General features: G+C 37.0%; 1 protein-coding gene across 7 annotated transcripts in view; it reads right to left on the bottom strand.

Moving 5' to 3' along the window:
• Nucleotides 1-15925, bottom strand: part of ITPR2 (inositol 1,4,5-trisphosphate receptor type 2) — a 494659-nt gene that overhangs the window by 352887 nt on the left and 125847 nt on the right. For all 7 annotated transcript variants that reach the window (XM_017507025.2, XM_017507023.2, XM_017507029.2 and 4 more), the window contains one exon: nucleotides 6747-6791. In XM_017507025.2, coding sequence (XP_017362514.1) covers nucleotides 6747-6791 — 45 coding nt within the window. The remainder of the gene's footprint in view (nucleotides 1-6746; nucleotides 6792-15925) is intronic.

Below are 15925 nucleotides of genomic sequence, written 5' to 3' on the forward strand. Positions count from 1 at the left end.
AAAAAAAAGGTAACTATGTGAGATGATGAATATGTTAATTTTCTTGACGACAGTAACATTTTGCTATACAAAACATCGTGTTATGTATCTTAAATATAGACAATTTTAAAATGAAAAAGAGGCCAGGCACAGTGGCTCATGCCTATAATGCTAGTGCTTCGGGAGGCTGAGGCAGGAGGATCACTGAGCTCAGGCATTCAAGACCAGCCTGGGCAACATGGAAAACCCCATCTCTACAAAAAATACAAAAGTAGTTAGGCATGGTGGTGCACACCACCATGGTCTCAGCTACTCAGGAGGCTGTGGTGGGAGGATCACCTGAGCCCAGGAGGTCGAGGCTTCAGTAAGCCAAGATCGTGTCACTGCACTCCAGCCTGGGAGACAGAGCAAACTCTGTCTCAAAAAGACAAAAAAAATTTTAAAAAAAAAGGAGAAAAGAAAAAAAGAGAGGGAGGGAGGCAGGTGTGGAGGAGACAGAAGGACAGGAAGGAGGGAGGGATGGAGAGCAGGGCAAACTCAAAAGTGTGTTTCATGTAGCTCAACATGAAAATCTAGTGTTATAATAAGATATGAATGGCAAAGACGCAGTTTTCCCCATAGCCTCTGAAATCTGGTGGTGACACTAAAGCCACACTGCTGTCCGACTACAAACAGCTGAGGCAAGAAGGCCTGAACAAGTTCTACGCAATCCTCTTTGACAGGGCCCAGTAGAGGACCATGTGCATGTAGGAATTCCTTCTCAAGGTTAAAAATTGTAGTGACATCTGATACTGAAGAGGACAATGATTATGAAGAAGACGGCATACAAAGGAAAGGAAAGGAAGGAGGAGGTTTAGAAGAGGAAGTGATAATTCTAAAAGAAAGCAAAGGATGTTTGTTTTTAATGATATCCTCAGTATCATGAAAACTTGGGGAGAAATAGACCAGGAGAATTACAGATACAAAGAAATATTTCAAAAGAGCTTTTTTCCCCTGGATTTTGCAAGAGTATTGCAGCCAAAAGAAAGAGCCACAAGCACACTGAGTGTTAATACACGTGAGAGAAGACTGCCTGAGAATATAGGGACACAGAAATTATGAACAAGATCAGTCAGTTATACAAATAATCCAAAGGATTTTTGTGACTATTATCAGCAGTGAGATTTGGGCACAAGTGGTTTAAGTGGGATATTGGGAAGGCACAATTAAACTACGATATTAACTAAGGAAGATAAAGTGTTTTCTTTCACATTGAACCATGTTTGAATAAAGGCTTTATTAACAGAAGATCAGCATGTAACCCAAATAAATGGAGAATCAAACAGTTTCTCTCATCATTGCCTAGTGTAGATGCAATAAATGGCTTGCCAGATCTTCTCAGAAGCATAGCATATCCTTAAAAAGAGTATGTGTCATCTAATTTCCTGAGTCTCCTGTAACCCAGTATTCTAATTTAGCTTTTGATACATATTCTCCTTAAAGGAAAATGCACCAACTGACCCAAACAGATTTAGATCTATTTGGCAATTGAAAGTTGGCATTGTGGTTATACATCAGTCTTTTGTAAGTTTATTCAGCAGGAGTCAATCCCCTGCAATTACTCCCCTTTTAAAATGCCAACAAAATTAATTTTCCAGACTCACGAGAAGAGATACCCAGGTTCCTAGAGGTTGCCCTCTTACCCTACCCTACTTGGCAATGTCTCCCTGTAAAGACCCAATAAGAGCAGTCAGGGACCTCTCTATTTTAACATTCTCACACTACAACAATTAGACTCTCTTCCAAACACAGAAAAAAACTCACCAATTAGGGTTAATTAGAAAAGGTCACTCTGAATTACTCATACTATTTAAGACCTGTAGTTTTACTTTAATTACATAGGATAAGTAATTCCACCCTTAAATAGTTCACTTAGATTCTTAGAAATAGCTTTAATGAAAAGAAAATCTCCACTTGTAAATAGCATATAATTGTTTATGAGTGAATAAGAGCTTCAAACATGTTGAGAAGTTTTTTTAAAAAACAGTGCTGTAGCCGAAAGCATTCTGCTTTCTTCTCTTGTACTCTGTTAATTTGCTTAATAAACTCTCTTGGTAGGCAGTTTGACAGTAAACTTCAAGCCCACTCCTTGGAATTTGCCCCTCAAGCCAGCCTCTCATGACATCTGAATAATGTGTGATAAGTATGCAATTTTTAATGTATGACTCAAGGCTCAAGATAGAAAAAAGTCAATATAGCTTTATAACATGAAGACAATTCAATTTTAAATTGTGTGCTTGTGGACTTTGTTTATAAACTCACATTGATTTTTTTTTAAGTAAGAAAAAAGACACAGAAACACTAGTTCCCCACACAGAATTACAGAAGCTCAATGCCCTCTCTCTTGCATTATGAAAATACATTAAGGTAAAACAGAATTTAAACAGGTATTAAATGTAACCTCAGCTAGCTCTCCAAAATGCTCAATTTAGGGTAACGCAGGGCCTTGGAATGTCAGCCTGGTCTACTAAGCTCTTAATCGAACAAGCATTTTTCACTTATTCAGAAAGCAAGCCACACAGCCTCTTAGGTTATACAAGGAGAAAATCCCCTATGAAAAGCCAGCTGAGTCAACTCAGCTAATGTCTCTCATTGCTCCCCGTGCAGTCCTGGGGCCTACAGGCATCCACACAGCATTCAGCCCCTAGAACACCTTCTCTGTTGACTTATTTGTGAGTCATCAAATTTTTAGCACAGACATCACGTTGCAATTCTGTTGTTGGGAGCCAGAGACATTCTGTAAGAAACGTCTGCATTTGCGGAGTTGATTCAGACCTGTGAGTGGCCATAGCAGCATAATGATATGCTGGCACACGTGTTTTGGTACACATTCTCCTTGGCTCTCACTATTGACTTTATGTAACCGCACGCAACACTGCCATTTAAAACTGCAACACTTCTCTTGCCGAGGTTCCTTAACAAACTGCTACTCTTAATCTAATTCCTAATAGAACCTTTTTTTCTGTGTTTTCCTTATCACCTTGTCACTGATGAATATAGAATAAAACAAGGGAATTCATGGGTCAGAATCTGGTACTCAGGAAAATTTGGGGGTCTATCAGAATCTGGCATACTCCCCCCTCCAAATGCTATGGAACAGGATGTTCAGTTATATTTCCACAAAGTTCCCTTGTTTTTGGAACATTTCTGTTGATGTATATAAAAGCACATAGACCGGTAGTTCTCAACAGGGAATGATATTTGCCCCCTGAGGGGGCATTTGGCAATTTCTGGGCATACTGTCAGTTGCCACAATCAGGGGCCTGCCTGCTACTGGCACCTGGTGAGTAGAGGCCATGGATGCTGCTATACATCCTCCAGGTAAAGGCCATCCCACCACAACAAAGAATTATCTGGCTTAATATGGTTAGAAACCCCAACATGTAAGACAGACATTCCAAGAAAAATCAGATCACATTCCACGTAAATATGGTAATGTTAAGATGGGTAGTGTTATTTCCAAAAAAAATGCCCCTTCAAAGAGCCATTTGAAATGATGCAGCCTTTCAAGGAGAAGAAACTAATGACTGTCAGGTTCCCAGCTGGGCTTGACACGATTCCAATGTTTACAGGGTCCCTGTGGATGCTGTATGTTTGTAAGATTGGAAATAATAGACTCCTTTGTAGAATAAATACAGCAATTTGTGTCTTAATGGGAGCTCTGACACACACTGCCTCATTTCAGCAGCACCATGCATTAACCTTTGAAACTTCAAATATGGAAGGCAACATTTTGATAAAGCTTTCTAAATTACAGAAAAAAAAATATTAACTGAACATTAAATAGACAACATCAGGAAAATGAGGAAAGAAAAAAATTAGCATGGTCATAATAAAGTCAGCATTACTGGAACTCAGATCTGAGGTGAAACAGCATTCTGTTTTGGGAAACTGATTTCATATTTCGCAGGCTGGAGATAAACTCTAACAGCTCCTTTGTTTTCTTCTTTAGACAGAAAAATAATTGCTGCTCTGTGACAAATGGTCTATTAGCTTTATGGCTCCATAGTCCCAATTTTCTTTGCTCTCAAGCTAGGTATTCTAGAGAGGAAAAATAATTAAATCAACTGTCTCCAGTTGGATGTCTCTCTGAGACGACAGATGAGACCCAGTCATAAACATCTACGACAAAACCAGACCCATCTGTGTTGTGTGCAACTAAAGTACTGCCCATAACAATGACTTAAAGGAAAAGCACTCCTTCTCACCTTTAAAGGTGAGTGAGGAAGTTACGTTTTGGAAGAAAAAGAAGAAAAACTATCAAAGTCTAAGTAAAAGCTTGATTAACACTAAGAGTGAACTTCACCATGGATGTATGATCATTTATATATTTTGTGCTGTTCCATAAAACCTCCATACTCTATGTAGTCATCTCTCGGTATCTGCAGAGGATTGGTTCCAGGACCCCCTGCAAATACAAAAATCTGCTCAAGTTTTTTATATAAAATTGAATATCATTTGCATGTAACCTATACATATCCTCTATCCTCCTATATACTTTAAATATTCTGTAGATTAGTCATAATATCTAATACAGTGTAAGTGCCAGGTAAATACTTGTTATCCTGTATCATTTTTTAATTTGTGTTATTATATGTTGGTGTTTTTAGTATTTTTGATCTGTGGATGATTGAATACCCAGATGCAAAATCCCTGGATATGGAAGAAGACTGTTTTCTCCCACTCTGCTCAGGCCAAAACCATCGGTAGTATCACTGACTATTATGTAACAGAAAGGACATGTACACAGAGATTTAATTCAGTTGCATAATTTGAAACTTTGATATGATGCTCTTTTAATAGAAACAACTTAAAAATTCCAGAGTTTCCATCTGTCTGATCTTAGTTTATCCTCATGGCATGCAGATGACGTACATAAGACAAACATCTTCGTCCTATTACACAGGTAAGGAAACTGAGTCTCAAGAAAGCTATCTCACTTGTCCAAGGCCACAAAAGCTAGTGGTGGTGCCAGAACAAGACTCTTGGCCCTACACCATGCTGAAGAAGTCACACAGAATTTTAACCTTGTAAAAGAGAAAAGCAGCAACCTCTGACATCCAATAGGCAGCCTGGTCCTCTTAGCAAAGCCATGCTGTTTTCTGCTGAACATGAACAATTTCATAGAGCATCAACATCAGACAAGGCCACTCTGTGACTGTGATGGGTCAAGACAAAACAAGACCATTCCCTAACTATGCCAAAACACAGACAAAATATGAATATTGTCCGAGCCACAAAAATGACCAAATATACCTCTCCCCTAACTAATATGAGTGACTGTTGTCCTCACTACAGATAAAATTTATTAAGATACCAATCATAGAATTCCTCTTCCTGACAGCACACTCATCCACAGCAAAGCCTCACTTCCTTAAATCCTCCTCAAATTACCGTACACAAACACAAATCCTCTAATAAGTTCTAACACTTTCTGATGTGCTCCACAGTTCCCCATGGTACGTGTGCTTTCTCACTGCATAAGTAATAAACTCAACTTGTTCAACTACCCACGTGTTCCTGGTGATCTTTGGGTGGAGGCCATTGACAAGCTTATAGTAAAAACCAAAGAAGCCATGATTCACACTCTGCTTTTTAAATCTGGTTACTAACAGCATTATCCTAAATCATAGGAAAGTAAGGACCCAACAATCCTGGGGCAGCCATGTGAAAACCAACCCACCCAGTATGCTAAAATTGAATTATAAATAGGAGAGCCAATTGATGAAATAAATCTACCTCTGTATTTAGAGACTTTCTGTATGTCAAAGGTTTCATTAGGCCAGTTACCTGATACTTCACAGCTTTATTTCTATCGTAAGCCTGGCAGTCAGACAGGGAGTCAAACAGGATTGAATGAGGTGCAGAAATTCTGATTGGATTCACTTCCCCCACGTCAATATCCTCATAAAACCATTATACCAATGCAAAGATACTGGTCATGTTAATTAAACATTCCAATTATTTTTATCAATGGGTAGAATTTTGAATGATGCAGTAATAATACCTACCAATTTCAAAAGGAATTGTTAAACTCCTAAGAAAATTGAATTACAGACTGTATCTATATTACAAAATAGCTAAAGTACTTCTGAAAACTTTAAAATCTAGCCCATCATCGAGAGATTTTGTGTGCATCACATCAAATTGTCCTGAATTTCTGATTGAATAAAGAAGCCATGTTGTCACCATGAAGCTTTCTTCTTTACAGATGGTTAAATAAGCAGTGTAAATAATAATAAATGTTGTCATGAAAACTGGTTTTAAAATAAGATTGAGATGTTTTTCAAGTAGGACACATCTGAATATCAGAAAAATCAGTCAGCTAGATGCTTCAATTTCTCCAAAAACAAAATCCAAATCATTTTGAGTCCAAAGGGAGTGTCCTATTCTCCTATTTTAACATCACACCATAATTCTATTTCTCTTTCTTAATTTCTGCACATTTCTGGAAACTAAACCTAGACCTACCATATCTCCCAGATGCTAGCTCCCTTTAGTACTCTACTAAAAATGGCCTCCAACTTGCAGAAATCTTCCCAAACACCCATTATTGAACATTTTCTCATAATCTAAGCCATATCACCTTTCACCTGTGACACACAGACTGTACTGAGAAAATCTCTCTGAGTCCCTGGTCTTCAAATGTGCTATTAAAATTCCAACAGTCTATATAAAATATAAACAATATGTTTGAGATTTGTTGGGGAAAAGTCACTTCTACTCACCACAGTCTTTCCTTCATTTTGGGCATCTCGGTAATCAGGATTAAGCTAGAAAAAGAAAGCAAAATTAGTTTTTCATTGCTATGAAAAGCACACTAACAAGACCAGTGATCTTCAATTCAGTCAATTATTCTATCCTCAACTAATTTTAATATAAGAAAAAGCAAAGAAAGCAACTATTAGTAAATATGACAATTTAAAATATTACCATCAAACCCTAGTTGCAGGTGACAAAAGCTAACATGCCAAGTTCATTGCCTTGGTTTATATCAGAAATGTTGACATCTTTAAAGAAGAAAGAATTGACAATCTCACCTCCTCTGGAAAAACATTCAATAGAGTTCACCATTTTACCCACCACAAAAACTGCCAATTACTAATAGCTCAGACACCAATTTTTTAAAAAAAAGAAAATTGATGATTTGAGATCATGCTTTACATGTTATGCACACAAGGAAAAGAACAGAGAGCAAAAAAGGAGCTATATATCAGATTTGTGAGCAAACACATGAGGACTATTGAAACTAACAAACACTTGTCTTTGGGCTTGGATAGTGGCATTTAGTGGCCAATCTAATGACAAAGATGAGTTATGGATATGTTTAGTACAGACCCGTGCACCATCCAGTTGGCTGAAATCCGTAACTCTGGACTCTCACTTGTCCTCACGGTCTCAAAGCAAATCTTAGTTGTTCTGAAATAGTTGATCACTCGTAAAGCAATACATTTATGAGGTATTTTTCTTGAAACGTCAAGTTGTCCAATTGAATTTAACCATTTTAATGTGAATCAACTGGTATATGCAATGCACAATCCCAGTAGTTAAAGTTACCATTTAAAATGTAAGGACAGAAGTTTTCTCACAATGTCATTTACCTAGCAGCTCTGAGAAGTGCTCCTCCTAATTATCACTAAACACCAATGAGGGTCCTGAAAAACAAAAAAAAAAAAAAGGCAGAAAAAAAAAAAAAAAAAAAAAAAAAAAAGGAAAGCAGAATGAAAGAAAAAAACTCCCAATCTCGTTAAGAACTAAGGCTGAAAAAACAACCAAAATTCCAAATCTTCAATGAATTGATGCTAATTATAAAGTAGATGGAACCAGGTGCAATAGCTCACACCTGTAATCCTAGCACTTTGGGAGGCCGAGGCAGGTGGATTACCTGAGCTCAGGAGTTTATGAACAGCCTGGAAACAAGATCAAACCCTGTCTCTACTAAAAAAATTACAAAAAACTACTCAGGAGGCCAAGGCAAGAGAATTTGCTTGAACCCGGGAGGCAGGGGTTTCAGCAAGTAGAGATCGCACCACTCACTCCAGCCTGGGCAACAGAGCAAGACTCCATCTCAAAACAAAAAAAGTAGATAGTTCTGGGGGAGAGGCAGGTAATGGCACAGTTTTTATCATGTGGCAAACTTCAACATATCTTTTAGTGGTCATGTAAACAAAGATAAGAAGATACTGACTCAGTTTGAACACTGATGTAGAAACCCAGAGAATTTACCAAACAAACTATCACGGACAAGCTGCTGTGAAATTATGCAGGAAACTGCTTCCCTAGTCTGCTACCTGTCTCTGTCTTTACATGACCAAAGAGATGCTCAGAAAACAAGTGGACAGCAAGTGGAGGGAAAAGATGATGGCCAAGCCCTTTCTGATGTGAAGAAAAAAGCATGGTGTGAAGAAAGAAAGAAAAGGAATGCTGTGTGCTGGAATGATACTTCATGATGATACAGAAATAGCAAAGGGGAAGGATACAGAAGCAACTCCATCGAGCCCATGTGCATAGTGTCCACAGAGTCGATGTCTGCTCAATCTGGGAACTGCAAACGCACCCATCAGCCAGTCCTGCGGCTGAAGATTTATAAAGCGGACTGAATTGTCACACTAGAGAATTTAAAAATGGAACACATGGATAATCCACTCAACTCTCTGGTTCTGCACAGAGCTCACTCATCTGAGGATAATAAGGAAAGAAGAATGGAAGGAAAAAAACAAATAGGACTGATGAAATACTAAGTTAGAACAAGGGAAATTCCTTCTCAGAGTCTTTCTCAATATATCCTATGTTATTATCCTATAGTATAATGCAAAATGAATTTTCAGGAAATGATTTGGCATTCTCAGGAAGGTACAAGTAAACATGACCTCTATGTAAAGGCAGTGAAATAACATAAACAGCTAAAATGCTAAAATATAAATAATATATTGCCAGGTGCAGTGGCTCATGCCTGTAATCCCGGCACTTTGGGAGGCCAAGATGGTGGATCACCTAAGGTTGTGAGTTTGAGACCATTCTGGCCAACATGGTAAAATGCCATCTCTACTAAAAATACAAAATTTAGCTGGGCATGGTGGCGTGCAGCTGTAATTCCAGCTACTTGGGAGGCTGAGGCATGAGTATCACATGAACCTGGGAGGCAGAGGTTGCAGTGAGCCAAGACTAAGCCGCTACACTCTACCCTGGATGACAAAGTGAGACTCTGTCTCAAAATAATTAAAATAATATATAAATAATATAAGAGAAGTTAAGGAAGATTTCAATATAAATGAAAACATAAATACAAAATTAAACTCCACATTAGCAGTCACAGAAAGCATAGTTAGAAAATCAGCAATGCAGAGGATGAGCAACTGAATGGGTATGCCTCCATACAGAATGAAAGTATCCAGAAATGAAAATCAGAAAAAAGAAAATGGTCACAAATAACCAGAGAAGGGACAACCAACTAATGGGAAATCAGAGCTCTCAAAAGGAAGAGAGAATAAGTGGAACGCAAGCAATAATCAAAGATAATAGAAGACAAATCTTTCCTCGGCTGAAGAAAGAATTGTATATGCAGAGGTTACAAAATTAACCAGAAATCAACCACAAAAGACTGACACATTCATTTGAAGATGATAAGGGGGAAAGGCAGAGAAAACCATGGTAGGGATAAAACAGAGCCAGAAATTAAGCTAAGATTTTAAAAGCAGGTCGTGTAAGAGAAGAATGATAAACTAAATGTGGTATATCCAAACGATGAAATACTACTTAGTAATGAACATGACAAGCTTCTCGTGCAAGTGACAACAAGAACGAATCTCAAAAGCACTAAGTGGAGGAAAGGAAGCACAAAAAATAATGTCCTGCATGATTCAATTTAAATGAAGTAAACAAATAAACAAAACCACACTATGGTGAAACAAATTAGAAAATAAGTAGGGGTGTGAGGAAGGGGAGTGGATGGAAAGCAGTACCCAGCCCAAGAGTCTCATGACAGCAGTCTTTAAGTTTTCAGGACTGACACACAAGGAGGGCAAGAAGATACAGGTCACCTGCTAGTGCTGAGCCAACCATTGAGGGAATTGAGGCTGGTCTTTGTCTACAGAGACCCAGACTTTCCCTCAGACTTTCTAGGTTCCCTTAAATTATGAGTAACAGAATTAGTTCCAAAAGGGGATTTAGTCCTGCTTTTAGAATCCAAGAGTGAAAGGTAGAGGGCAAAGATTGAGTTAACTGGCCTCCTTTCTACTGATTAAATAAACACATTTTCACTTGGTAGTAAAGTCAATTCTACCATGGTGTCCAGAAGAAGTTTAATCATCTATTTTAGTCAAGTTCCACCATAGCTTTTTTAAAAATTTATTTTCTTTCTGCTTGAAAAACTCCAACTTTTCTTTTAAATTTAAAAAAAAACTAAAATTTTTGTTAAATTATATCCAAATGATATGCAACATATTCGACCAAGGATATACCTTATGACCCAAGTTTTCACTCAATACACATTAGAATGGTTATTACAGACACTTTAAAGCAAATTCATGCCGGAAACCATGAAATATCCCTCACTAAAACATGCACAAGAACAGGAATTAACACACCTAAGTCAAACACAAAATAAATAATTTATGCCCTCTGAAATTTAGGTCATATATTCTACCCCAAAGACAATGTTACCTTCTAAAATCAATCTTTATGTATTTCCCCCACTAGGATTACCCATCTCTGTCTGGCTGTCTGGGGAAGTGGATTCCAGTCTCTGATCTATAAAGAAATACTAGCGTCTTTAGGAAAGGTGGCCTAATGCCCATGGAACTCAATGTCCTCAACTGCAAAATGAGAACAAGACTATGACTAAAGCATGACTCTATATCAATAAATTGTATGTATTCATATCTTTGGCAGCAAAACTAAAGATGGTACCAATCAGTTAGATTTTGCCTCATCTTTGTCTCTCAGGCTGCAATGTGATTTTTAAAATGATTAACATAGAGAGACTACCTCAGTAAAATCAATAAAGTATAAATAATAACAATAATGAGAGGAAGAAAAGGAAGAGGAGAAGGGAAAGGAGGAGAAGAAGCCATCCAAACAAATCCAGGGCCATAGCAATTTACCAACATTAACTATTAAAGGCCAAATTAATATATGCTTTAAATTATACTGCTGCTTTCTATCTCTAGATATAATAATAGCAGTAATTATTAAAGTAAGAGACTAAAGATGAATAGAAAAAAATTATTTTTTAAAGAAGGAAGAAAAAGACATGGTCATATAGAGGTCTTTTAGGACTTAAATTCTTTATGTTAAAAAATAAATTATAAATCTGGCATTGAAGAGCTAATATGCTATTCAATCATTTATTCAATAAATATTAATAGAGCATCTGTAATGGGCAAAGCGTTGTGGCATATGGTATTTTAGTAAAGACAAAGAGAATATGGTCCCTGGCCATAAGACATTATAATCTAGGAGGGAAAATAAGACATAACTACAGTCAGCTGAAATACAAAATAAAATGCGACAAGGGACATAAGACAGGAATGAATAATTTATAAATAATATAGGTCAGAGGAAGGAGGGATCTGTGATGGGCAAATTTATTCACAAATTATTCATGGAGAAGGTAGCATTTGAGATAAGCCTTGAAGGATGGGTAGAATTTTAACTGGCAGAGCAGGAACGAGGGAGTGAAGAAGGCAGCAAGGCTGGAGGAGCCACAGCCACAAAGATGAGAAAAATGAGACTTCTTTAGAGAAGACCCATCAGTGTCACTTATGGAACACTTTTTGATATGCTTTTAAAAGTTAATTCATTTAACCTTATGATTATACTAAAAGACAGGATTCTTAACCCTATTTAAAGACGAAGCACTTGGAGCACATCAAGTGAAGTACTTTCTGCAAAGTCATACCACTGAGGAGTGGCAGGGTGAGCAGGCACAGGTCTGAGGGCTCCAAAGCCACATCTTTCCATCCGTGTAACATGCTGCTTCCCTCCTGTCTCCATAAAGCAGAGTGGTGTGATGCAAGCTGGGAAGGAGGATCAGCCCAGACCATCCTTGACTTTAAACCATAAACTAGAGAGTTTGTACTATATTCAGAAGATGCAGGGGATAGAAGATGAAAGAGGGAAAGTAACCAAGAGCAGTGGTCCAAGGAAGAGGTGGGTGGACCCAAATGAAGATAATAATACCAGAATAAAAAGGAGAAAGTGGATGTGAAAGATTTTGCAGAGGCAGAATCAGTAGAATCTGAAAGCGTAAACTGAGAGAGAAAACTGTTTATCATGACTCTCACATCTTTATGAACTAAAAAAAATCACTATTTTGCAGGGAAATAATTAAACTTTAGATAAATTAATTGATTTTGTATGGCAATGGCATATCCAAGATCAAATGCATGGTCCACTGCAGCCATGGCAGTGAGTGACAGAGAGAGACTACAGAGACTCATTACTAATCTTTGAAGACAGTCTTCAATTAAATGGACATAGAGGAATACAAAGAAATCAGATGTGGTGCAAAATGGCAGAGAGAGAGAAATATCATAAATACCTAGGCAGTGAAAGTCATGATAGTATCACCATCAATTGAAAAACAACTGCACCCTTTCATCTAACACAGTAGAAAGAAGCAGACCAGAAATTTTAAGTCCATAATACCTGTTTACTTTCTTTAAAAAAAAAAACTGTGCTTTTTTAGAATAAAATGTGTTTTGATCGATGTTTATTATATATAACACTGAAATCATAAACTTATCCTGTGTCTATTTTTAAATAATTATATTTATATATTCTTCTTTCCAATGACTGGCATTTCAGGCCAATCTATTATTCTGATTGATAAGCCTAGAAAAGAAAGGAGGGAATATAACCTTTACTGAGTGTTTACGTGTGCCAGGTACATTTTCTATGTTTTGATATATGAAATTTTATACATATATATAGGGTCTGGTCTGTATGTTCGTCTACTGTATATTTATGTATACATATACATGTACACAAATCAGGCCCTTTTCACATACTATGGCTGATACATTTGATAGAGAACTAAACATAGAGACATTTAAAACTATAGCCCCAATAGTCATACAATTCTATGCTAATGTACAATTTCTTGAGTACTGAGTTTTTAACCAATTAATTACATCCAAAAGCTATTGAATAGTCAGGAAATAAGTGTTTACTGCCATCTGGTGGAAGTTTTGCCTCTCTACAAACAAATAAGCTAGTTGTCTTTAAAAGCGTTTGATTCCAATCTTGAACAAATAACATCATTGTGCATTACTTGATCTATATTGCTTTGGAAAGGTCATAAAAAGTTTTTGCTTCAGTAATATCCAAAGAAATAAAATGTAGGAAGCAGCATATCAGAAATTGTGAAGGTTGATTTATAATTCTTCCCACAACTGTGGAAGAACCATTTACTGGACTTTATGAGGTCCCCATATTTTCCTATGCAAAATATGGTAAAATTACTTTCGCTCCCACAGACATAACTGTAAACTCACATGCACCACTACAATAATACAAGCAAGCTATCTATGACAAAGTGTCGATGAGTATGTGGACAGCTGTGTCAAAAATATGTTTATTTACCTTCTGCTCATGCCACCTAACTACATATATGCCCCACAGAACAGACATTGCAAGGGAATATGCTCCTGTATTACCTCATGAAATCAAAAATCTTTATCTTGTTCATAATTAGATACTTTGTTCTACATTTTATCCATAGGTTTCTAGCACTGAGGTTTTTTGGTTTGGTTTTGGGTTTTTTGTTGTTGTTTTATTTTTTCTTTTTGTGTTTCTTTTTTTGTTGTTGTTGTTGAGACGGAGTCTCACTGTCACCCAGGCTGTAGTGCAGTGGTGCGATCTCGGCTCACTGCAACCTCCACCTCCTAGGTTCAATTCTCCTGCCTCAGCCTCCTGAGGAGCTGAGACTACAGGCATGTGCTACCATGCCCGGTTAATTTTTGTATTTTTAGTAGAGAACAATATTTCACCATATTGGCCAGGCTGGTCTCGAACTCCTGACCTCAAGTAATGTGCCCACCTTGGCCTCCCAAACTGCTGGGATTACAGGCTAGCACTGAGTATTTCTTTAAAATTAATCTGAATCCCTAAACTATCCTGTTGGAGATCTTTACATGGAATAAGGGACCATTTCTAACCCTTGGTTTGTTTTACTATCTTGCAGGATAAAACTTAAACCATGTTAAATCTTGTATCATTATCCTAATTCCTAAGTGTTTTCTGCAATTCACCAAAAAAAAAAAAAAGATGCTATTCTTAAATATGTGTTTTGTCTATACAATTCAACTACAGAATTTCCAGCATATCAAATGGTCTAACTTCCTTTGGATAGTGCCCCCTTCACTTCTACACAAATAATTAGGATTTTACATTTTTCTGAATAACTAAACCATCCAGTTAAGTGCTGGTTAAAATAGAGTATCATATTTGTGCACTGTATCTATAAGTAAATTTTAGATCTTTTCATCTAATTTGCTGTTAGATATAAGATTGCAGTCCTTTAAACTTACTGTGAGACTTAGCATGGTCACCTACAGATGTTAACAATTAAACATTACACAGAACCACTTATCTCAGATGTGCATGTATGGTGGAAGCAATGGCAAATGAGATCTCAATGTCCCAGAGACTGAGTTAGTCTAGATTGCAAACTCTTAGAGGACAAGGACCATGTATCAATCATCTCTGTTTTCTTCACAATGTCAAAGTAGTGCTTCTACCTAGTAGCCTTTCAATAAATGTATAATTTCACTATAATACAGATCAGGGTTTTCAACCCTTAGCATTACGGGTATCTTGAACCAGATAATTCTTAGTTGTGAGGGGCTGTCCAGTGTATAGTAGGATGTTTAGCTACATCCCTAGCCTCTACACATTAGATGCCAGCAGCTCCCATTCCCCAACTGTGACAATAAAAATGTCTCTAGACATTGCCATCATTACCCTTAGTTGAGAGCATTCATTACTAATACTCTCATTATATCAGTTTTTTGCTTTTAACAAAATAAATCACCTCTGTGAACCCAGATTTCTTTTTCTGTAAAGTAAAATTACTGGACTTATAACAACAGTCATAGTCCCTATGATTCATTCACTCAATCATCTAACAGTTACTGAATGCAAAGTAAATGTCAGGTACTTCTAGGCACAAGACATCCAGCAATGAGCAAAACAGATACAGGCCTTTCCTTGCAGGGATCAAAATAGTTATTGAATAGGTATACACAATACATACAACAGGTAACAAACAAATGCATACCTAACTGTGAACTGTGATAAGCCCAAAGAAATGCTATAAGCATTTCCTCCCTAAGTGGGGAATTTCTGAAATATCTCAACAGGTTTATGGAGAATAACTGTGGCATTATCCAGAATCAAAGGCTTTAAAATTCTCAATGAATTCTAACTGCACTATATTATTTAAAAGACCACAATTTAAGCTATTACACAACAGCTTGAGTTAAACTCAAATGTATAGACAATAAAAAAACTATTTCAAGTTATTGAAAAGAAATTTCATTTCTGATTTAGAAAATTTTACCTAAAGAACTTAGAGAAATAAAAGCAGTATATGTTAAAATAGTCTAATAATCGAAGGCATGGCTAGTCTTTTCAGCTGTTCTCCTAGATAAGCACTCAGCATACTTTACCTAATTGAATAAGAGTAATGTCACCCAAAATGTCTGTTTGTAAGTCAGGAGTGACTGGCTGGCTGTGTTATACCTGACCATAGGAACTGTACAACAGTTCATGACATATTATTGGAAGGATTTTCAACGGCTCCATGTTTCCTATGTCAAAGCACAGTAGTAATCTGTTCCAGATAAACATATTAAATAACTAAACTTTGCCCCAAACACCTTCCCTTCTTATGTTACCTAAGACA

This window comes from Cebus imitator, unplaced genomic scaffold (assembly GCF_001604975.1).
Source record: "Cebus imitator isolate Cc_AM_T3 unplaced genomic scaffold, Cebus_imitator-1.0 Scaffold367, whole genome shotgun sequence".
NCBI classification, from domain to species: Eukaryota; Metazoa; Chordata; class Mammalia; order Primates; family Cebidae; genus Cebus; species Cebus imitator.